The 26,082-nt window shown below is 36.5% G+C and overlaps 1 protein-coding gene across 1 annotated transcript in view; it reads left to right on the top strand.

Annotated features, from left to right (window-relative positions):
• Positions 1–26,082, top strand: part of USH2A (usherin) — a 587,033-nt gene that overhangs the window by 343,166 nt on the left and 217,785 nt on the right. The window contains exon 37 of the mRNA XM_058169610.1: positions 7,952–8,131. Coding sequence (XP_058025593.1) covers positions 7,952–8,131 — 180 coding nt within the window. The remainder of the gene's footprint in view (positions 1–7,951; positions 8,132–26,082) is intronic.

The raw sequence follows: 26,082 nt of genomic DNA, 5'->3' as shown, positions 1-26,082 counted from the left end.
CCTTTTTCTATATTTGTAGGTTTTACTTTCCCACTTTTTGCTAGGCTTAAGAGAAGGGTTGGTCAGCAGCTAGTCAAATTCGGTTCATCTGAACTGAACGTACACATTTTCTGTCAAAGACCTTAAACTTGCAGCCATCAGACATATGGTCCTGCAAGTCATTATTCTACAGGTGTTGAACCTGAAAAAGAAAATATTACCAATCAACCCAATTATCTCGCAATGAGTATTTCAGCAACCAGAATGAATTGCTGAAGATATAGTTAGTATGAGTATTTTGGTAAGAAATATATTGCATGAGGAAAATATTCAAAACACCAGTAAAGACTTGTCTCTATATAAATGTACATACTGACTATAGATAGCTATGGATATAGACTTCCAGCTTAAATCCTCCAACAAAATCTCCCTCAGCTATTTGATCAGTTTTCTAGAAACATAGTTACATGACTTCTTCTTTAATAAAGGGAGGTAAAGAATATGGCAGAAGAAAGGCATGTTCTTATTTCTAAATAGTTTCAGGCCATTTCCTTAATTCTCATTCTCTCTCTCTCTCTCTCTCTCTGTGTGTGTGTGTGTGTCTCTCTCTCTTTCTCTCTCCCTCCCTCCCTCCCTCTCCCTCTTTCTGTCTCACAGAGACAGAGAGACACAGAGCAGAGACAAAGAGAAGATGGGGAAAACAGCCAATGTTCAAGACAAACTTATAATTTGCATTTCATTGCCATCTAAATGGAAAGCTGGAATACATGGTAGATATTCAAATTAAGCACTTTTATAGGGCTAGGTAAAAAAAACAAACCAAAACCATTAGAATATTTGAAAAGTGTAATTTAAAATATCTCTGGTCTTTTTATTTATTTATTTGTCACAACAATATATATAGGTATCACACAAAAAGATTATACAGTATATAAACATATATATGAGGAAATATAAGGAAGTATAAGCATATATATATATATATAAGAAGAAAAAGAAAAACAATGCGACAGGAACGGTAGGCACGTTTGTGCTCTTATGCACGCCCCTTATGGTCCTCTTAGGAATGGGGTGAGATCAATAGTAGAAAGTTTTTGGTTAAAGCTTTTGGGATTATGGGAAGAGACCACAGAGTCAGGTAATGTGTTCCAAGCACTGATGATTCTGTTACAGAACAGAAGTCATATTTTCTACAATCTAGATTAAAGCGGTTGACATTAAGTTTAAATCTATTGGTTGCTCTTGTATTATTGCAATTAAAGCTGAAGTAGTCTTTAACAGGAAGGACATTGCAATAGATGATTCTATGAGTTAAACTTAGGTCTTTTCGAAGGCGACTGAGTTCTAAGTTTTCTAAGCCTAGGATTTCAAGTCTGGTGGGATAAGGTATTTTGTTGTTTTCAGAGGAATGAAGAACTCTTCTTGTAAAATTGACACGTTCAATTGTATTGATGTCAGAAATGTGGTGTGGGTTCCAGACAGGCGAGCTGTATTCTAGAATTGGTCTAGCAAATGTTTTAAAATGCTCTGGTTTGTAGTGTAGTGTTTTTGGAAAAGAAGCTACGCAAAATTACGTTTACAACTCTTAGAGCCTTTTTCAATGTCTTCTTCAATTTTTCAAAGTCTTCCTCAATGTAGCATCATGACTTTAACAAAATGCAGATTCATGGTTTGCCAACCAGTCAAGGGTGATTTTTTTTTTTTGTTTAACTACAATCTTCTCTCATTAAAAATTCTTTAAAACTAGAATCTTAAACTTTATACTGTGGCCTCAACTTATCCTAATAAATATAATACTGTCATATGGATATGGATTTATATTCCCCATCCCATCCCAGCTAACAAAGCTACATTTGTTCTTTATTTTTTTTAAAGGTCTTTCCGTATATTCTTCAGCAATGTGGCATGTTGCTAGATAAATTGAGGCCAATGGGAAGAATGAGATTGCTGTAAATTCAGTTAATTGGATGGCTACTGCAATTTAAGAATTTTCTTTTATGAGCAGATGAGACCAGTTAGTGAACAGAAAAGAGAAAAGGGACGGATTTGGTTTATTTTTATTTCATTTTCAATTACTGTCTTTGCCATGAATGACTTGATGCTATGTCATCTTTTATTCTTGTTAACAGCCTTTGCAACAAGAAGAGGAAATTGGACTGCTAATGCCTAATAGGTGGCATTGCTTGTCTGCTTAGCACTCTACTGTACTACTTGACCTCTGTAATATTATGTATTCTGACTGGTCACCCATTTCACCTCTTTCCCATAAGTTAATAAGGCTGTAAAAAAGGAAAGAATCTGAAATGGCCAGCCAGTCAAATTACAGAATATTGAAAAGGTCAAAATAGTAGAGCCTGCAGAGGGAAAAATTACAGGAATATATGAGGCATTTAAATTCTTGTGACAATGATTATAAGAAGAATGGAAAAGGATACCCATTTATGTTATTTCAGTCTAGCGAATCCCACAGGATGATGGCCCCAGAACAGAAATAATTTAGCCTACCAGTCTGAAAGAATTTTATACATATGGTACATGGGTACTGAAGAAAAAGGTAAAAATAACCAGCTGTTTGGAGCTTTTCCCCCAAATCATTTTCTTATACTTACATCCTTAGTCACTGATAGCATATAGCAAGAACCATGATAGCTTACTTTACAAGGGAAATTGGATAAAGCGCTCCACCTTTAAAGCGCTCCATGGCTTAGGACCCGGGTACTTACGGGACCGCCTGCTGTTACCTTGTGCCTCCCACCGACCCGTACGCTCACACAGAGAGGGCCTTCTCAGGGTGCCGTCCGCCAAGCAATGTCGGCTAGCGGCCCCCAGGGGAAGGGCCTTCTCTGTTGGAGCTCCTACGCTCTGGAATGAACTTCCCCCCCAGTTTACATCAATTGCCTGATCTTCGGACCTTTCGGCGTGAGCTGAAAACGCACCTATTTATTCAAGTGGGACTGGATTGAAATTTTATTGGGGTATTTATGTTTTAAGATTTTTAAAATTTCGGCCACATTATAATATTTCTTTTTAACTTCTTTTTAATGTTTATATATTGAATTTTTACTTGGCTGTACACCGCCCTGAGTCTTCCGGGAGAAGGGCGGTATAAAAATCGAAATAAATAAATAAATAAAATAAATATACTCCTGGATATTTTCACAGCCAATGTGGTATATGGGTACAAAAACAAATTGGAAATCGCCAAGAGGCATTTCAAGGTAAGACATGGAATTCTCCAGTACATGGTCCAGATTATCAAAAGCAATAATCAGATAGGCATTTATGAACTGTGATTCTCCAAACATTCCTCAGGAAGGATGAACTTTTGGTAAACCTAAAGCTGGAAGAAGGGCAGCTCCTTTTCAATGTTTATGGTTAAAAAAGAAAAGCTTTAACCTGAAGGGAGTCTACTTTTGAACCCAGTATTCAAGAATAGAGTAGGTTGTAGAGATTAAGGCACCAGTAACATGTTGTCTGTGCAACTAATTTAGGATTAGTTATTTTTAACATTCCAATTACATTCATCGTCTTTAAGAATCTACTTCTATATTTATACCTGGAAATGAAAGTGCTGTCTTCATTTGATGAAATCATCTACCTAATATTTGATTATTATGCAATGTAAGATGATTTCTTATGCAAACAAACTGTCTACAGTCCAAAGCAAGATTTTGATTCATGAGAAAGAACGAATTTACCTGTTAATCACTGTTTATATTTAAAACTATTGAAGCTATTCAGTCATTTGTGCTACCGGTATTTTTAATCTTTAAATAGAGCAGTTGTTCATGTGCCATCTTTCTGAGTAAAAAATTTTAATCTCCTAATTTATTGCATTTAACCTCTATTGATCCTTTTTCACCCAAGTACCATCTGCCAATTACTGTCGACGCAAGTTCATGTTTTTCAAAAAGGCAGCTAAAATTGTGCTTTGAATTATATTTTTTTAAAAATTACAGATTAGTATTATTTCTTTTAAAAAGAAACCCTGGTACAAGTATTTCATAGCTATCTATGACTTGTGTGCTTCCCTCCTTTACTCACACAGCAGGGGATATGATAGCCTGCAGACTTTTCAGGACTATAATATATCTCCTTTGTGAATCTCTTTGTGTAGAACAAGCCCCTAAATATACTTGAGTCAAGAGGTCATTTATTTTTCACCTCCCTCTTCTCAGCAGGAACTGTGAGTCTATGAGATAAAAGTATTTTTTTAAAAGAAAGAAAGTAGGAATTGCTTGATACACAGGTTATAAGCAGTAGAAGGAATGGAAAATCTGCCTTCATCTTCTTGCTTGATTGCTCTCAGTGGCATTTACTTGTCAGTGCTTCTTCCACAACCTGATCTTAGTGAGCACAATGGGAGGTTGGCCTAGGCTGTCAAAGGGAGTAGCCAGCCCAAAGGGTATCTTGGACTTCATTTTGAAAGAATAACCTCAGTCAGATGGGCTGAACTTTTTCCAAAAGGTTTTCAGATGGGTTAAAATGATTCTGTAATTAAGAAAAAGTGACAAAGATCAAGGAAAATCAACACTGTTCACTACTAAATTTTTCATGCTTAACATTTGTGACAGAGTAACTGGCTCAACTTTTGGCACAGAAACCATGGACAGCTCTCCTTTTTTAAAAAAAAAATCCTCATCATGCTTCTATGCCTCTTTCTAATTTTGTCAGAACATTTTTAGCTAAAGCGGTAAGCCATTTCTTCCTTTTTAATGTTCAGAACTCCTTTGTAAAGATGGAGCTGGGCAGATACTAAACACCATCCTACTTCATTCAAGAGATTACCACTGCGAACAGCCTGTAAGAATGAAAATCTTTTATTCTATAAAATTAAAGTGCTTGCATGAGTAAAATTAGCAATATAAATATTATTATGTCATTTCCCTATTAGTCAGGTCCCTAAACATGTCACTGGCTAACTGACTAGTTCAAAGTGTCTTTGTTGAATGGAGTAGATAATCTATTTATTCTGTTGATTAAAATGTATGACCAGGGAGGAAAGGATAAAACAAACTCTATATTGTCTTGGTATAAAGCATTATGGAGGAAGATAACAAGAACGCTTGAAATTTATCAGCATCTTAAATTATTGCCCTTATAGGCAAGGGCATGATCCTGATGCCAAATCGTAGAATTTAGGTTTGTGGGTCAGGTAGAAGAGGAGATATATGAAAAAATAGAAAGATGAATGCACCATTCACTTATATGAAATGCTTATCAATATCACACTTTCTTTCAGGCTGAACCAATGTGGCTGCATTTTCCAGCCCACTGAAAGTCAGGTTTATGCAGTGAAAAGTAGCAAAATGGCATACTGTGTCACTTCCAGCATGAGTAATTTGAGAACTTGAATTTTTAAAGGGAGAAAGAAATTTCCCTAATACTTTAGTTGCCAGGACTGTAAGCTGTTTGGATGAGAAACCTTTGTTCTGCCTATAATTCTTGTTGGGAGCTCTGCCACCATCTCCTTTGTTTAAATTTGACTTAGTGAGCAATTTGAACTTCTGCATCACCAAACTCGTTATAAATATGCAAGTTCATTGAAGGGGGGGGCAGCTGAATGAAACGGTTATGTAATTACATACTTCTCATAATTATTGAGTAATTATATACTTCTCATAATTGCCAAGTAATCATGCTGCTATAACTAGAACTTAATGTTACAACTAATTATATAATTACTGTGTATTAATGTTGTTATCCAGGCAACAGAAAAAAGTGTTGCTTAGCTTGAAGCTTTTTTTTCTCAGTAGCATTTGGAAATATAAATACTAATATTTGTTATGTAGCTGGAAATGGGTTTTATAGATGGAACATGTAGAGGAAAATAAAACTTATTTTAAAGAAAGAAATGGATGAAACTGTTTTGCCTATGATTACTTGCTAGATATCAGCACTTGCATCTAAAGTAATAGTTTTAGATGCCTTAGCATATTTTCATATTTTACTTCACATCCATGTGCAAAGAGACATGTCTGTACATCATGCAGAGATATATCCCAAAGTGACATGGAAAATGCATTCACTGCACTTCAACAAAAGTTAGGCGTAGGTACTTAATAGTAGATTAAGCAATTTGTTCTAAGACTAATAATAGATAGTTGGAAAAATACAGTGATTTTATTATTTTATTTATTTATTGACCATCCATCATACATTTATTAACCATTCATCATACCACAGGATACTTTTGGGAGGCTTACAATCAAAAATAAATAAATGAATTTATGGGATATTGAGGAGCTAGGGATAAAACCCTCCCAATCTAGCAGTCTCTAACAGGAGAGACTCCTGCCCTATCTCTAGAATGTTGGTTCTACTGTCAAAAAAAAAAAGTAGCTGCACAAGTTTCGCAGATAGAAATAGAAAAATTATAAAATACAAAACAGGAAAGAAATACATTAAAATTCTGAAAACAAGACTGCCACCCCCATCCCCACCCTTAACAGAGAAGCTTTTTGTCTTTTCAGTTGATTTGTCTGTAAATCAACCAGAATTTGGGCGTTAATCCTTTGGACATCCTTTGGTAGCAGTCTCCCCCCAATTCTAATAATTTCCCTATTTTTACATGCTCTTGCCCATTTGTCTTCCCTTAAATGTCTCAGGGTATGAGCCCTGAAAGCCACCAGCAACAGAAACAGAGGGTTCAGAGTTTTTACCATGTCATAAATGGAACCTAGTTTGAATTCTTCAACACTTTAACATGGAATTTTTAAAAAGTTTTTTACGTGTACATGAGAAATGGAGGAGGTTCAAGAAAAGCAATGAAGGAGGTTCGAGAAAAGCAATGTACAGCTATCTTAGTTCATCTAATAACTAAAAAAAAACTCATTAAACAAGGATAGTAATCATGACAAGGATATCAATAATTTAATTTGGTGGGATGAAAGGAAAAATTGGGATAACCCATTTGCTGACTTATTTTGATTTGTTAGTGAAGTAGGTATTTGAATGCCTTAGCAATTCTGGAAGACATTCCCTTTAATTTAGTCAGTAATGGAAGAACATAAATAATTAGACTCTGATCCATCTAATATTTATTTCTTGCAGTTTCTAAGTCAATGTATTATTCCTGATCAAGGTGTCAGGGTAATGTTACTTGTGTCTGAGTATTTGTTCAAAAAAGAAGAAAAAGCAAAGGATTATGCTGCTGATCTATTACAATCCTACAGCATCTTTTATTTCCAAAATGCCAAATGGGATGTATTGTTTGCTTAAAAATTAAAGAAATGTGGGTGGCTTCCATTAACTGCTTGGAAAGAAAATGTCAAAAGTAAATAGCATAGCAGGAAGATAAAGGGATAATTCAGTAGGAGTGTGTGTGTGTGTGTGTGTGTGTGTGTGTGTGTGTGTGTGTGTGTGTGTGTGAAGGAGACTAACTGGTGATCCCTCTCTTCCATGACAGCTATTTTGTGAAACCATCAACACCACATTCTCAAAATTACAGATGCATAGTTAGGGAATCCTGGTCTCCTTCCACCTTAAGCTTGTCAACAGTATTGATATTGAATTTTAGTGACTAAAACACCAAACAATAAAGGTAAAGGTAAAGGTTCCCCTCGCACATATGTGCTAGTCGTTGCCGACTCTAGGGGGCGGTGCTCATCTCCGTTTCAAAGTCGAAGAGCCAGCGCTGTCCGAAGATGTCTCCGTGGTCATGTGGCCGGCATGACTCAATGCCAAAGGCGCACGGAACGCTGTTACCTTCCCACCATGGTAGTCCCTATTTTTTCTACTTGCATTTTTAGGTGCTTTCGAAACTGCTGGGTTGGCAGAAGCTGGGACAAGTAACGAGAGCTCACCCCGTTACACGGCAGCACTAGGGATTCAAACCTATTCGAATCCAAACAATAATCATGTAATTTTTCAACTAACAGTATGCTGGCTTTACTGGACTAAACCTATTATCTTCAGAAATATTTAAGTTGTAACAGTTGAAGATCTCACAGTTTCCTTCTTTCTCTTTCAGCTAATGGCAATTACAGTATTTTAAATTGTACACAAATTTTATATACCAGCAAAGAATCAAATACCTGGGTGTCCATTGGAGGATTAATTCCATTTTCAAACTACACAGTGGAAGTGAATGCTTCTAATAGCCAAGGTTATGTAATCAGTGATCCTGTAGAAATTGCCCTGCCTGCTGCTGGTAAGTATAGAATAAAACAGTTTCATTGTGTATGCCCTTTCTTAATGACCATTTATGACTGCTATTCAAAAGTACACAAACTAGACCTGTGCTATCACTTGCCTCTAGAGGACGCTAAACAGCCTAGAGGTAGAACAAAGAGAAACAGAACTATACTTTCATCAGCAGTTGTGTTGATGCTTATAATAAATTTTCACAGCTAACTCTAAGAGATTAGCATAGAATAATATATCATGGAAATGTGCTTCTTATTTCCAATATAACGCAGTATTCCCTAAAATAAAATTCTCTAAAATTGTTCCCACCACTAATCTCCTTCCACTTATGACTGTATGATTGTTACCTTGTTGCTTGTATCCTTATGATTTATACTGATATTGTTTTCTGATTGCTTATTTGTACCCTATGACTATCATTAAGTGTTGCACCTTGTGATTCTTGATGAACGTATCTTTTCTTTTATGTACACTGAGAGCCATATGCACCAAGACAAATTCCTTGTGTGTCCAATCACACTTGGCCAATAAAAAATTGGATGCTGTTTTATTGGATGTTATTTTATTGTACAGTAATTCAGAACATGTAGTAAAGAAAATCAACTTCAAATGTGATTCCATACATGACTTTATTAGATGAATCCGCATTCATTCTTTTATCCTTAAATATACTTTATTAGAGCTGCTATTCTTGAGACAGTAGTACTATTTTAATAAATAGGATTGTGATAGATATATGTGATATATTGTGCACAAAAGAAAAAAAAGCATTATGTAATCACCAGGTTCAGTTTGTACTGTTTTCAACGGTTTATTTGTATCAAGAAAGCTGTCTGATGTTTGTTATCGGTGTACAGTAGTGGAGAAGAATATATTTTAATTTCATGAGCCAAAAAATAAGGAAAAGGTAGAGTATCCAAGGTAATGTAATCATATGGTTATGCCAGTTTATTCTGAGAATTATCATATAATATAGTTTCTTTCATCATTTGTTGTTGATTACAGTTAGGAAATGTATTGCTTTGAAATGATCTTTTTTATGACCTTGTGCTACTTTAAAAGCAATACCTCATTGATTAAATAGGTTTTAGTTCATGCTTCCTTTTACTTAATGACCTGAAAGCATATTATCTTGATTTACACATAAAATCATGCTGAAAAGCATGTGGCATTCAGTAGACTATGTGTATTTAAGTAGAATTAAATTAGCATTGAAAGTTATTAAAGATCTTCCATCCCATTGTCCAGTGGACTGTGATTTGAACTGAAATGAATAATAAATGAACCAGCAAATATGAAAAAAGCCCAGATATATAAGACATTCTATAATCTGTATTTACTTTGTTATTATGTTTTATTATAATATTTTGACTGTATTAGCATCCAAGACCTAAATACACATTTTAAATTAAATAGTAAACTATAGCTCTTTATTATAAATGTTTTAAGAGGAATTTATTAGAATAGCTTGCCAACATTAATTGAGCCAACTTTTGATTATTTTGTTTGCTTGTCTTAATTCTCCTGAAAGAGAAATATTGCTTACCTGTCTATCTTTTAGCTATTTCTCTCCCCATTCCCCAACATTATTAAGGTATAATTCTAGCAAAATTTGATATTTGGTACCCTAGACAGTAAACATTCACTAATGCTGGAGTTTCTCTACTAATTTGATATATCCTGTTCAGTCATCCACCCATCTTTTAGATGGTCTTGTGTATCACCAGCTATAGGTAACACCCTTGTTTGTAACTGCAATATAGAATAAAAAACTCAGTGAAGGGCCTTCAGTATTTCTATCAATTTTTTTTCTTAAGATTTTTTTACTTTAACCCTTAATTTAACAGCCTGCATGAGACAATTCACATAAATCCTATCCAAAATTGTAAACTTGCAGTAATCTATTGAGACCAACTCCACCATCCCAGGCATACAAATTATTCGTGACAAAATATGGCAAAGAAGGAAGAAGGGAGGAGGAGGAGGAGGAGGAGGAGGAGGAGGAGGAGGAGGAGGTTGTTAAAGCAACCTTTGGAAACAATTTCTACTTATTGGAGAGGATAGGGGAAAGAAGAATAAAATAAAATGGCTGGGATGATATCATGCCTTTTATGATTAAAGGGCAGAACTATTGTTCATTTTTTAAAACTGCACTTTGAAACACTCCACTTGATAAAGGTTAAATATGTTTAATATTTGTATTTTTAGTTAAAATTTATGTAGTAATGCAGCATATCTTTATATATTCAATTCTGTCTTTTAGAAGGTAACATCAACAGTACTGTCTAGTTATTTTATTGCTTTTTAGTCTTATTATAATCCTTTTATTCTTTTTTTATTCTATTTAAAACAAAGGTTATTTTCCAAAAAGATATTAAGAATGGACAGGTAATTACTGACATTATATAATTAATGCAGTGGTGGGTTTCAATTTTTTTACTACTGGTTCTGTGGGTGTGGCTTGGTGAGTGTGGCATAGCTTGTTGGCGTGGCTTGGTGGGAATGGTAGGGGAAGGATACTGTAAAATCTCCATTCCCTCCCCACTCCAGGGGAAGGTTACTGCAAAATCCCCATTTCCTCCCAATCAGCTGGGACTTGGGAGGCAGAGAATAGATGCGGGTGTGGCCAGTCAGAATTTTACTACGAGTTCTCCGAACTACTCAAAATTTCTGCTACCAGTTCTCCAAAACTGGTAAGAACCTGCTGAAACCCATCTCTGAATTAATGTTAATATACCATTACAGTTAGTGCTTGGTTTACATCATTTGTTGACTATTCAGAGTTGCAACAGCACTAAATGAATATGCTTCCAACTGGTCTTGGAGTCCTGACCATCATATGGTCTCTTCAGTTTCATGATTGTGATCCAGGAGCTTGGTGCCTGGCTTGAGATCACAAAGTTACAACAAGCCAAAGTCATGCGATTGTGATTTATTTTTATTTTATTTTATTTTTTTATTTATTTTATCACACAGTATATATAAGCATAAGCATGATATAATTATACAATATAAAAGCATATATATGAGTATAAGTATGTAATAACTACATTAATTTGATATAACGAAAGGAAACAATAGGACAGGAATGGTAGGCACGCTTGTACTCTTATGCACGCCCCTTACAGACCTCTTAGAAATGGGGTGAGGTCAATAGTTGACAGTTTTTGGTTGAAGCTTTGGGGATTTTGGGAAGAGACCACAGAGTCAGGTAGTTTATTCCAGGCATTAACAACTCTGTTACTGAAGTCATATTTTCTGCAATCAAGATTGGAGCGGTTAACATTAAGCTTAAATCTATTGTGCGCTCGTGTATTGTTGCAATTGAAGCTGAAGTAGTCTTTGACAGGAAGGACATTGTAATAGGTGATTTTATGAGTTAAACTCAGGTCATGTCGAAGGCGGCGGAGTTCTAAATTTTCTAAACCCAGGATTTCAAATCTGGTGGCATAAGGTATTTTGTTGTATTCAGAGGAGTGGAGAACTCTTCTTGTAAAATATTTCTGGACACATTCAATTGTATTGATGTCAGAAATGTGGTATGGGTTCCAAACAGTTGAGCTGTATTCAAGAATTGGTCTAGCAAATGTTTTATATGCTCTGGTTAGTAGTGTAGTGTTTTTGGAGAAGAAGCTACGCAAGATTAGGTTTACAACTCTTAAAGCCTTTTTTGCGATGTAGTTGCAGTGGGCTTTGGCACTTAGATCATTTGATATGGAAACTCCAAGGTCTTTAACAGCGTGGGGGTCATCTGTAAGATAATGTCCATCAAGCTTGTACTTAAGTGTTTGAGTTCTTTTTTCCAATATGTAGGACTGAGCATTTGCTGGTTGAGATTTGGAATTGTCAAGTTTTAGACCATTCAGATCCAAAGTCAAGGTCTTTTTGAAGGGTAGTTGTATTGTTGGTGGTGTTAAATAGTTTGACATCGTCAGCAAAGAGAACACAATTACTTGTAATATGGTCGCAGAGATCATTAATGTATAATATGAAGAGTGTTGGTCCAAGAACGCTGCCTTGGGGAACGCCACTTTTGACAGGAACAGGATTTGATAGAGCATTGCCAATTTTGACCACTTGTTGTCTGTTTAACAAGAAAGCTGTTATCCAATTGTGGTGGGGTCCTGAAATGCCGTAGGATTTTAGTTTTAGGACAAGTTTATCATGTACTACTGAGTCAAAAGCTTTACAGAAGTCTATGTAGATTGCATCTATTACTTTGCCCTGATCAAGATTTGTAGTCCATATGTTTTTGCAGTGAAGAAGTATGTTACATGATAATTTTTTTCTGAAACCGATTGTTTATTAGAGAGTAGGTTGTTTGTTTCTAGGTGGAGGGTAATGGATTGGCTGATGATAGATTCCATTAGTTTGCAGATGACGCAGCATAGAGAGATTGGTCTGTAGTTTTCAACTAGGCTGGGGTGTCCTTTTTTGAAGACAGGGATGACTGTGGCTAGTGACCAATTTTGTGACATTTTCTACAGACTTCCCACAAACAAAATCAATGAAGCACACAATCCTCCCTTAACAATGGTAACTGGGACTGCCAGAATTACATTGCTAAGCAAAATAGATACATGACATTGCACTTTACGATCACATTGATTAATGGTGAAAGTTGTCCCAATTGCCATCATTAACCTATGACTGCCTGTAGCAAAAGATATCATTGGAAGCAAAAAAATAATAATTGTGACATAAAAAAGAAGTATTGGGCCCTCCTCTTTTTTACCATTTTTATTAGTGACTTGGATAAATAGAAGAACAGAATTGCTATAGAGTTATGCAGGTTATCCACAATTGTGTAAGATAGACAATTCTGCAGAAGAAAAAATACAACTCAGAATAATTCTGAGAGGCTAAAGAAATGGGATGAAAATGACAAATGAAATTTAACAGCAATAGAGGTAAAGTTGCTAAGAGGATAAAGTTTTCTATCTTAACAGGAACTAGTGCATATTTTGTGACATCAACTATCCCTTAATTTGCTTTAATCTAATTGGCTATTTTAGTTATTTTATCAGTGAAAGCTGCATGAATAGCAACTGATCAGGAAAGTCAGACATGAGTGTTCATGTAGGTCAGTGGTAGCGAATCTATCCAGAGGTGGCACTCAGAGCGCTCTCTATGGGCACGCCCCAGCCCAGCTCCATCACGTTTCTCCCGCAGGGGGAGAGAGAGAGGGAGGCAGGGGAAGAGAGAGAAAGAGAGAAGAAGAGAAAGAGAGAGAGAGGGAAGGAGAGAGAGAAAGAGAGAAAGAGAGGCAGAAAGAGAGAGGGAAGGAAAGAGAAATGATATTACAAAAGTTTTTCTTTTTTATTGTCACTAAACATAATATTTCAAAAGCAGAAAAAAAATGAAAGGCATAAAATGACATTTTTCTTAGAACATTTAGCTGAACTCTTCCTTGTTTATCATTATTTTAGTTAGTAAAACTTCATTATTCAGGTTAATTTGCCATGTTGGCACTTTGCAATAAATAAGTGGGTTTTGGGTTGCAGTTTGGTCACTCGGTCTCTAAAAGGTTTGCCATCACTGATGTAGGTAAACAAAAGAATGACCACTCAGCACTGCATTCATAAGTTGAAACCAAGAAAGGGAATGATCCTAGAGTTGATAGGTAAAAGAAACCTGAGAAGTTTTGCATGATGTTCAAGTTCAGAACAAAGGCATTTAAAAAGTATATAAATTTTAAATACACTGCATTTTGCCTCAAGACTTTTTTTTTTTTTCAGATGAACTGAAATCTTGTCTGGAACTGTCTTTGTTACATCAAAGAACTGTATAGAAAGCTAAAAGAAACCAAAGAAGCATAAAAGGGCATAGTTTAAAATGATTAGTGACAATTTTTATACAGCAGAGAAAGATTTTTTTTCTGTCTCCTTCCACCTCCCCCAATGAATAAATTCATCCCATTAATCTTGTCCTAAAATGTTTCAGTAGGAATTGTTAAAACATATGAAAGCAACATATTAATCGATGCTCAGCTGCAGTGTTCCTAGTATTCAAATACATTTAAAATAAACTCAAATATGTAGCAATTAGCATTTCAAAAACAGCAATTTACACTAACCTGTAAATAATAACATTTGAAATGTCAGTGCTCTGTAAAAAACTGTTTTAGCTGCTGCTCTTCGGAGACAAGGGAATGTGGTGGCTCAGTACTTAAGACGCTGAATCTTAGATCGTTAGAGGTCTACAGCTTGGCCATTTGAGACCTGCAAGACCTGTCTCGGGTGCCACGAGACAAAGTGAGTTACTATTACTTGTCCCAGTTCCTGCCAACCTAGCAGTTTGAAAGCATGCAAATGAAGTAAAGGAATAGTACCCCCTATAAGCATGCGGGAAGATAACAGTGTTCCACTTTTCACCATACACACTGCTGCAGCGTGATGTTGTGCTGGCCATATGACTACATTTCTGGACAACGCCGGCTCTTTGGCTTAAGGAATAGAGATGAGCACTGCTAGAGGGATAAAATCCCTGGGGAAATCTTTACCTTTTTCTTACTTCTGAGACAAAGACAATAAAGGAGCCTCTTATAAATATGTGTAATGTGATTCCAAAACAGCAAAAATAGTATCTTGAGACATCTGTCTTCAAATCGTACCAAGCTACTCATAGAAGTCCTATTCTCAACCAGCTTTGGCTTACAAATGGAAGACCAGGGGCCAATCCCAGGAAGAAAACCTGCTGGGATGCCCAGCAAGATATCATCTTCATAAAACACAGTTCAGGCACATCCTGATTCAGTTTTACATGAAATGTCTTTGTGATATTGCCCTTGGGATATCCCCAGACTAAAGCCAATGCCACTTCAAATAAACATTTTAAACTGGTATTTCCCCCCATTCTTCCAATACAGTTTTTTCTGTGGTTAAGATCTGACATGCCTTGTCGATGATGCTGATGCTGACATGATTTTCAACTCCTATTGGACACTACCAACTGTTTAGCAGTATGAGATTAGATTATCTGAAGCAAAGAAGCGGCCATCATTTTTCCAACCCCCACCCACCCATATTTTTAGTGGAAGAGTTAGGAGGGAGTTCCTTTACTGCATTTTTAGTACAATTTCTATGGAAGTCAGAGTAGCTGTCATATAACTTTTTATAGCATTAGATAATGATTCTCTTCGTTAGTTTTCTCTTATATTTTTATTCTTTTTATGACTGATAGATTTTAATCAAATGTTTAATTCTAGCAATATTTGTCCAGTAGAACCTGATTCTGTGGACTATATTGTGCATGTCAGAGTTTAATTTAGGAAATAAATCAAAAATTTAAAACCTGAACAACAGAAATGTTTGCTTTTTTATTTGTTTAACCATGTAACTTAGTTTAACCATATAATTTAATTGTATATTAGAATCTCAACTGGAAATTTATCTATCTAGGTAATAGAGTATCTAGGGTAGGACAAGACGCAATGGGTGGAAACTAATCAAGGAGAGAAGCAATTTAGGACTAAGGAGAAATTTCCTGACAGTTGGAACAATTAATCAGTGGAACAACTTGCCTCCAGAAGTTGTGAATGTTCCAACGCTGGAAGTTTTAAGATGTTGGATAACCATTTGTCTGAAGTGGTATAGGGTTTCCTGACTAAGCAAGGGGTTGAACTAGAAGACCTCCAAGGTCCCTTCCAACTCTGTTATTCTATTCTAGGTCTTTTCTGCAATATTTTTTTTTTGTTTACATTTATACCCCGCCCTTCTCCGAAGACTCAGGGCGGCTTACAATGTATAAGGCAATAGTCTCATTCTATTTGTATATTTTTTACAAAGTCAACTTATTGCCCCCCCAACAATCTGGGTCCTCATTTTACCTACCTTATAAAGGGTGGAAGGCTGAGTCAACCTTGGGCCGGGCTTGAACCTGCAGTAATTGCAGGCTTTGTGTTCTAATAACAGGCTTCTCTATTGCCTGAGCTATCCCGGCCCTTAGTACTTCTTAGTATTTCTCAATATTACTGTTTATTATAAGAAAAAGTCATCCTGTTATATTTAAAAGTTCTAGTTATGAACATCCTATAGTTGGTATGATTTTTGAGCATATATTTCGGTTCATATTATTGTGCAAGTTTTATGGAAAAAATATTAAAATCTGAACAAAAAATTGAAAAATAAAAGTAAGTAACTTTCAAATATATATGCAAGACATCCTACATTATAACTGTATAGAGCTTTTATGCCTCATACAAATATTGGCTTCTCAATTGAAATAGCAATAACAAAATTATATCATTTCAACTATTAAGGATCTTGGATAAAGTATATGATTTCAATCTTATCTTTATTTTTCTTACTCATTTTATAATCCTAAATCAAAGGTTATAGTTTTTTAAAAATAATAATAATAGAACTCTGAAGATTAAACAAAATCAAGCTATTTAGCTACACCTAAATTCAGGTAATAATTGGTTCCATTAATTCTAATTTTTTTTAAAAAAAACTCCTAGTGCTGATAATCATTATATTGACTGATATAAGATCAGTACTCATTTTACTTACTTGTTTTTCCAACTTTATTTAATATGGCCAGAAGTTACCAACTTTTCAGACTTGTAAACATTCTGATGTTTATGTAAATGGTCATTGAGATTTCCTTGTTAAATTTTGATATCAACATTGTGAAAGGAAACCCTAACACTTAAAGTATTGATAGATAACATTAGATTGCTAATATTTTAGTTATATATATATATTTAAAAATGAAATTAGTATTATGCCAATGAATTTGGAAAACAATACAGTGGCCAATTGATTGAAAGAATTCAATCTCCCATGGTATTTCCTGTGACACTCTGTTCTCACTTGAGGCAAAAGTGACCAAGCCAAAATTATCCTACGGAAGCTCTCTGGAAAAAGCTCTAATGCTGGGAAAGGAAAGAGAAGAACAGGATTACCAGCACCAGAGTGAATGAGCTCAGTCAGAATTGGTGTGCCGTAGGGAGACTTGAAATAATAGGTTAGGAATAGATTGTCAGTGATAAAAAAATCAATCTATCTTGTTGTTAGGAGTTGAAAATGACTTTGATATGATTCAGTGGAAATTTCTCAAGCAAATAAATATTTTCCCATAATTTTGGTATTCTAATGTTTTAGCCAGGATTATTAAAAATATAATTCTTTCCTTACCTATTACAATCCTAAGCGTGCTTTTATTTATTCTATTATTTTATTTATTTATTTAGTTTGATGATAAAATCATTGGCTCATCATATAAGCCACATAAAAATGGTTGAGATGAATGAAAAATGTTTTTAAATGCTGAGGATACAATATATCCTTAATATGATTATTAATGCGCTTTTTCAAAAAGTATTAACCAATAGCTTGATTAATTTTCAAAATTCTCCGACTAACAAGAGTTACTCTCATCTACCTTCTATAAGTTCAGTTGGCTGTTGATGTTTGAGTATTGTTAAATATCTTAGAATAATTGTCTCTCAAAAAGTTTTTTGTAGATGCAACTAATTTTAACTGTTTACTGCTGTGCTTAAAAACAGAGCTTTTCTTAATATGTATTGTACATTTTTTGTCTTTCCTTCCCTCCTTTTTTCTGTTTCTTACCACTCCTTTCTTTCTGCATATTAAAGTAATAATGTTTTTAAAAATATGTCAAATGCTACATCCTCAATAGACAATTCCTGCTATGTCTAGAAAGATACAACCCCCCCACTTGTCATGTTGTAACCTTAGTGGGGCGGTTCTCTCCCAGCCTTAGGTGATTGCAAGGGAGGGGTGGCAATGATACCGTGATGCTATTAGAGAAGGCCTAGCAATATTTCCAACCATCTTCTGATTATGCTATTTCTGGCATTAACACAGATCTGGATTAAATAACTAAAAACATGTAACAATCTGTTGGCACAAATCTAGAATGCTCATTAATTGAAACTGACAGCATAAAAAACAGGGCTTGCCACTGATTAGACAGTCTGTATTCACACTTTTATTTTATTTATTTATTTTGTCAAGTACACATTAGATAATATATATAAGTATAAGCATGAATTGAATACATAAAATGAATATCATTAAAGGGAACATTAGGACAGGGATGGTAGGCATGCTGGTGATCTTAAGCACGCCCCTTACAGACCTCTTAGGAATGGGGTGAGGTCAACAGTAGTTTAAGTTAAAGTTAGGTCTTAGGTTAAAGTTTTGGGGTTTTTAGAATGAGACCACAAAGTCAGGTAGTGCAGAGAGTTGTCCTCTCTGCTTGAGCTGCTCTTGCCTTTTGGCAGCTCTTCTCATGTGTGCATTACGAACAGGCTCCTCCTGTTCCTCTGCCTCACTACTATCAGTCTCTGGAGGCTCTGGAGTCCGCACTTCACTTCTCGATGGCCCTGGCCCCACCTCAGCCTCATCACTGTCCAACTCCGTTGCCAGCTCCATAGGCTGCTGACAGACCACAACATCACCATTCTTCATCAGCAACTGGAGGCCTGTCATTTTCGACATCCAAAGAACAGGCAGATAATATTTTGCACATGTTCCATGCATGTTTTGCACATGCACATGCATGGAACATGGTGGCTGCTATTGAGCCATGGTGGTACAGTGACTAGAATGCAGTTTGCCAGGAGTTTGACCCTGACCAGTTCAAGATTGATCCAGCCTTCCATCATTCTGAGGTTGGTAAAATGCAGACTCAAATGTTAGAGGCAATATTTGGACACTATAAACTGCTCAGAGTGTGCTATAAAGCACTATGAAGTGGTATATAAGTCTAAGTGCTATTGCTGTTTTTATTTTTTCTTTATTTTACAAAGAGTTCTCCAGATGCTTCATCAGCTATGCATCTCCAATCATTTTAAAGGGTATTTAAGAAACATTGAAAATTAAGCATTAAAATTCCTCATTAATATCCATTTTGAATGGTAAAATGGTTTCCCTTTGTGGGTGGGTGGGTGAATGGAAGGAGAGATGGTAGATAGAAAGAGAGAGAGAGAGAGAGAGAGAGAGAGAGATGGATGGATAGATGGATAGACAGACACGTGATAGATATTCTGATGAAGGGAAAGAAAGAGGTAACTACAATGATGTGATTTTATTTTTTCTAAAGAGAAGTTTTTTAATTATTTGTATTATTAATTATTTTTATTTTCTTTCTTTCTTTCTTTCTTTCTTTCTTTCTTTCTTTCTTTCTTTCTTTCTTTCTTTCTTTTATGCAAATTCACCATTGTGACTTACTGTAAAATGCCAATTAAAGCATTATGCATTTTCAAATGTTTAAAATGTACAGCAGGAACTCTCAAAATGCAAAGATTCACCTACAAAATTGATTTATACTCCTGTAAGAAGCCAATGTAAAAGTAATTAAAGAAATTATTCTCAACTTGCTCTAGGGCACCATTCACTTTAGTCTGCATTGGATATCCATTTAATAAATTCATGCATTACAAATAATATTGAGCAATGCTTTTGTATTGACCCCATTCATCCTTGATACTTTTTTTGGAAAATTGATGAATCCATATAATATGGTGGTGGAGGTTCAAATCAGCAATTGACCACATAACTCAGTGATTTTGGGACAGTACCTTCCACTCCAATCTCTTTTTCAGGGTACTTTTTGTGTGAAAACAGTAGAGGAGAGTATCTTGAATTTTCAAAAAATACAGAATATAAATACTTGGGTCACAGACTCTGGGGTAGGGTTTAATGGGTGGGATGGCGGAGACAGGTCTTGAGAATGTTATCTGGGCTGAGTTCGATCCTGTGACTCCTGAGGACATGGACAGGTTGTTGGGCAGGTTGAACTCCACCACATGTTTATTGGACCCGTGTCCCTCCTGGATGGTGCTGGCCACTCGGGAGGTTACCAACGCTTCTTTGTTGGAGGGTGTCTTCCCCACCGCTTTGAAAGAGGTGGTGGTGAGGCCCCTCCTCAAGAAGCCCTCCCTGGACCCGGCTGTTTTAGCGAACTATCGTCCAGTCTCCAACCTTCGCTTCTTAGTGAAGGTTGTTGAGAGTATGGTGGCAAATCAGCTTCCTCAACACCTGGAGGAAACTGTCTATCTGGACCCGTTCCAGTCCGGTTTCAGACCCGGTTACAGCACCGAGACGGCTTTGGTCGCGTTGGTGGATGAGCTCTGGAGAGCCCGGGACAGGGGTTGTTCCTCTGTCCTGGTTCTATTAGATCTCTCGGCGGCTTTTGATACCATCGACCATGGTATCCTACTGCGACGGTTGGGGGGATTGGGAGTGGGAGGCACTGTGTATCGGTGGTTCTCCTCCTATCTCTCTGACCGTTCGCAGACGGTGTTGGCAGGGGGGCAGAGGTCGACCCCAAGGCGCCTCACTTGTGGGGTGCCTCAGGGGTCTGTTCTCTCGCCTCTCCTGTTCAACATCTATATGAAGCCGCTGGGTGAGGTTATCCGTGGTTTCGGGGTGGATTATCATCTGTACGCTGATGATACTCAGCTGTACATTTCCACCCCGAACCACCCCAATGAAGCCGTTGAGGTGATGGGCCGGTGTCTTGAGGCCGTACGGGTCTGGATGGGGAGGAACAGGCTCCGACTCAACCCTTCCAAGACAGAGTGGCTGTGGGTGCCGACGTCCCAGTACAGTCAGCTTACACCATCGCTGACTGTGGGGGAGGAAGTACTGACCCCCAGGGAGGGAGTGCGCAACTTAGGCGTTTTCCTGGACGATCGCCTGTCCTTAGAGGATCATTTGACAGCCGTCGCCAGGGGAGCTTTTTATTAGATCCACCTGATCCACCAGTTGCACCCCTTCCTTGACCGGGACGCCTTACGCACGGTCACTCATGCCCACGTCACTTCCCGCCTGGACTATTGCAATGCTCTCTACATGGGGCTCCCCTTGAAGAGCACCCGGAGGCTCCAGTTAGTCCAGAATGCGGCCACACGGGTGATAGAGGGAGCACCGCGGTGCTCCCATATAACACCTATCCTGCGCGGCCTACACTGGCTACTGGTAGTCTTCTGGGTGCAATTCAAGGTTTTGGTTACCATCTTTAAAGCGCTCCATGGCTTAGGACCGGGATACCTTCGAGACCACCTTCTGCCGCCGATTGCCTCCCAACGACCTGTGCGCTCCCACAGAGTGGGCCTCCTCAGGGTGCCGTCGACCAAACAATGTAGGTTGGCGACCCCCAGGGGGAGGGCCTTCTCTGTGGCGGCACCAGCCCTGTGGAATGAGCTTCCTCCGGGATTACGACAACTCCCCGACCTCCGGACCTTCAGACGTGAACTGAAGACTCTATTATTTCAGCGTGCGGGACTAGCCTAAGAACAAAATGTTTTAGTTAAATTTTAATGGGAGTTTTATTGGTTTTTACTTTTTTAGTGATCAGGCTATGATAATATTTAGTTTTAACTGGGTTTTAATGTTTATTTATTATATTGTTTTTATATTGTTTTTAATATGCCTGTGAACCGCCCTGAGTCCTACGGGAGATGGTGCGGTATATAAGTTTGATAAATAAATAAATAAATAAATAAATAAATAAATAAATAAATAAATAAATAAATAAATAAATAAATAAATAATGCGCTCCAACCACAGTCTTGACAGGTTTGAGCTAAACAGTTCCAGACACTTGGTCAGAACATTGATAGCTTCACCTGTGAAGCTCGGGATTGAGATATAAAGCTGGATGTCATTGGCATATTGATGATATTGAATCTCAAACAAGTGGATGATCTCACATCTCACCCAGAGGTTTCATTTAGATGTTAAACAAGAGAGGGGAGATGAATTACCCTACATGTTAGGGACTGTGGATGCAATCTCTCTAGATTTCAGACTTCCAGTATCTTTCAAGCAGCCCCTACTGAACTGCATTACATGGCCTGGAAAAGGTAGTGAACCTTTTTTAAACAATTGGTCCAGATCAGACAGGGAAATGATAGAACTATGGCTTCAGAAAACCAAGGAGTGCATTGAGCTTACTGAGAAGAAATCAAGAAAGCAAGAGTAAGTAAGTAAGTAAGTAAGTAAGTAAGTAAGTAAGGATGGAAGGATGGAAGGATGGAAGGATGGAAGGATGAAAGGATGGAAGGATGGAAGGATGGAAGGATGGAAGGAAGGAAGGAAGACCCCATCCTCTGCCAAACCTTTTCAATAAAGATTCTCATCATCCAGGTAGAGTTGTTTGGCAACTGAACTTCCTTTCTTGTTGGTTCAAAACATTTTGCTGCTTATCCAAGTAGTCTGACTAAAGAATTAACTTGGATAAGCAGTGAAACATTTCGAACCAACAAGTCCAGTTACCATTACTCAACTTCCAAACCTACTGCCAAACATTGATAAGGATTCATATTCTCCATTCTTCCTTCTCCTTCTATGAATTTCTGATGGGTGGCTATTTTGGAAATCCTCAAGAAACATAAAACTAAGATGAACAGAATGAGAATGAAGCACTTAATCATGAGACAGAAAACAAGAAATGATGGATCAAGAAAATATGGTTACTGAATTAATAAGGAATGAATTGTATCAAATGGGTATAATGGCCATACGGAAAGAATATAGAGTGAATAGGTTAAGAAGAAGCCCAAGAAAGTTGAATGGGCTGATTAGATATTTTGAAAGGGAGCATTGAAAAGTTTGAAGGTGGTACATGGGTCTGGTAGAAGCAAGGATGGTTAGTATTTAGGGAGGTATGTATTTCATTTTCATTTTCTTATCTCATGCCTTTAATTTTTTATTCCTTTTCTAACACTGTTTATATCAAAAAGGAACTCTGTGATGAGTAGTTATTTATATATGTATGATAATATTTCTTTGTATATGGATGTGGAGAAAGCCCCTGGCAATTCTGAAGTATTAAATTATAATTGAGAAGTAACTCAAGGATCAAATATGCTCTTTGGGAGAGATCACTTTCTGGTAGGAAAAATATTATGTTTTTCACAGATTCATATATTTGTTTTGTATGTCTTGTAAATATCATTCCTCACAGTTTCTATGTTTAATTTAACACAAAACTCTGAGCAACTCAATTGCATGGGGGAGGGACGAGAGTTGCTGGCAGTCTTCTAGAAGAAAATTGAAATGTACATGTTCTTTCCCATATATCAGAGAAGTGCAAAAATCTAAACTGACATTTTACATCAAATGAATTATGAACTGTGTACTATGTACCTAAGGGAACAACAAGTAAATTAGATTTTTGTTAAGGAAGGGGGAGAGAGAAGCCAAAACAATAAAAATGAGTTTTATCTGAATTTGACATGCAATTCAGTAGTCTACACACATGAGATTATAGATTATTTCAAATAGCGGATACAGTTTGTGAACAAAGCAAGTATGGTAAGCTATAGTACAGCTTGAACATTACACTTAGTAATTATTGCTTGATTATAGATTTTGTCTCATTTGAAGACATGGATGCTGGAATATCTATGGATTAATGCTAACAAGAATGGGAGAGGAACACAAAATTATACATTTGAACGATATATGAAAAACATTTTACATATTTGAATGTTCACTTAGTTTGTGAGATCTAGAATGTGTATTTTGATAGACATTTCTTTAAAAATGCCATTTAATTGATGGGTTTCCAAGGTGTTCATCTGTTCCCACTTGGCTGCATTTTGATGCACATAACTAGGATGCATGTGGCTTCTGTGCATAGAACCAGTCAAGAAATTGGGCAAATTAATCCATCACATTTGCTTTTCTTTCATGAATTGATTAGTCCTATTCTGGGCCATTTGCACAAAACTTTAGAAAACAATGTGCTTTGTGAATGGCATGTTAATAAGGGCATGTAGAGAACACCTGAGCAAAAAAAAAATTCAACCATTATGTGGGAGGTGCTATCTACTATAAAGACTGCAAATTATAATTGTGAGGTTTTATATTTTCCACAAAAGCAAAAACAAAATAACCTATAAAGAGAATTGTTCAAACTCTTTCTGAAATTGATCTTTGGGGACTTTGACAGGACCTTACTGATCTGGAAACAGCAGTTGACCCAGAGTTAAATACATCCTTGTTCAACTATATTTTAATGTATTTTTTTAAAATATATATTGATTTGACTGCATTTCTCTAATTATTTTTTCTTTCAATAAATCTATATTTTTCAAAATAAATGAGATAATGTACCTGCAAAAAAACAAAAGGTGTTTAATAAAAAAATCAAAAGTAAACTAACATTGAAATTCAGGACAATATTGAGGCAGATAAAAGGCACTACAGCACAAGTTTAAGCAAATGCCTATGTTTTAAGATGGCATGTACAGAAATTAACAAACCAATCAATTGGCCCCAACATTTAATGCTGCAATAAGCTTCAGTAGTATGAAAAGATACAGTTGTATAATTATTACATAAAATTATATTTGGATTATTTTTCAATTCATGAATCTTTAAATAGAAGACATTTTCATAATTTTTTGAAGAATTATAAATATTGAGAGCTCTATTAAGAAATGTATTCATAAGTTTGGTTTGGCATAGGAGGTCCTTTATAGATGCATTTTTGTTGTTTAATTCTTTGTTTGGAAGCTCATTATTCTGTGGCTTGTTGGCTAGGTATCTTTTTAAACAGCATGACATCTAATTGGCTTTCCTGGACAGCCATAAATTTCGTTGAGTGTATCTCTGACATGTATTTATAATCATTAATCAGTCAACTAATTGCTTATTGGCATTTTTTAAAGTTCTGTGCATAGTTTACCACATCAGTTTCAGTAAGGATGATAAATATAAATATGGTTGCAAATAGTACTTGTGATTTGCAAGCTCAGACAACAAGACTTGTGATTAGGGATACTGAAAGTTCTAGACTTGGGAAAGAAAGCTAAAGAAATTGACTATCCATTCCACACACCAGCTACAAGAAGTGAGCACCTAACAAAACTGCCGGTCATCTTTTTCTATAGATATACTTACAATTACTTTACATGCTTAGCTACATCAGCAAAATTATGATTTGGAATATATTTACAAAATTACTTGCAAGTAGTTCCGCTTGTCATTATTCACAGTCATATTTGTTTCTGGTGGTAATCTTTTCAGTGCTTATGCGCTGGTCACAGTAGTGTCCTCTGGTGTACTACAGTCTGCTATACGAAAGACCAAAATAGGAAATATGGCATCCTTTACTTTCACCATGATTGTAGTCTCTGGTCAGTGGTCAATTGTCCATGTTGATGCTCAACCTGACTACAGAGATGATTTATCGTTGTTTCTGTTCAGTTGTTCAGCCATTCCTGACATTTTATGACCCGATTTGCCAGGATGATTGTAACTGTTTTGAGTTCCTGTAGCCTCATGTTTGGCTCGTCGGTCTTCGTATTTAAACACCTAGTTTTCTATTGTAATTTAATATAATTCAAGATGCTGAATACAATCTATAAAATCTTTATTGGCATTGTATTAGGTCAGGGATGTCAAACTGGTGGACTATGGGCCAGATGCATCATGCGCAGCCACGCCCAGCCCAGGTCCGCGAATGGGAAAAATATTGTGAAACATTACGTGATGGCAGTGTGATACCATGTGCACTACTTTACCTGTACAAACAGCTCTTTATCTCTGGCTGCCCTATGTTTTTTTTTTTTTTATTGAAAGAGTTTTAAAAAAACAAAAACATTTTCCCCCCTTTTTTCCCCCTCCCTCCCAAAAAAAAACAAAACACCCCCCTCCCTCCCCCACCCCCCGGCTTCCCGGGTCAATCACAAGGTAAAGTTATACATAAACCAAACATAGAATAAAATTTTCCCTTCCAATCCAAATAACCACATCCAAAGCTTTTCGTCTCCCAACCCCCTCCCCATTACATAAAATAACTTTCTAATTATTCAAAGGCAATCTGATATTTCTTAATCTGATATCTATTTTGTAGATAATCAATCCATTTTTCCATTCAATTAAATATCTTTCCTGCGTATTGTCTTTTAAAACGCTGAGATTTTAGCCATCTCAGCCAAATTAATAACTTTCAATATCCATTCTTCTA

Source organism: Ahaetulla prasina, chromosome 1 (assembly GCF_028640845.1).
Source record: "Ahaetulla prasina isolate Xishuangbanna chromosome 1, ASM2864084v1, whole genome shotgun sequence".
Lineage (NCBI taxonomy): Eukaryota > Metazoa > Chordata > Lepidosauria > Squamata > Colubridae > Ahaetulla > Ahaetulla prasina.
This window is presented reverse-complemented; position numbering and strand designations above follow the sequence as displayed.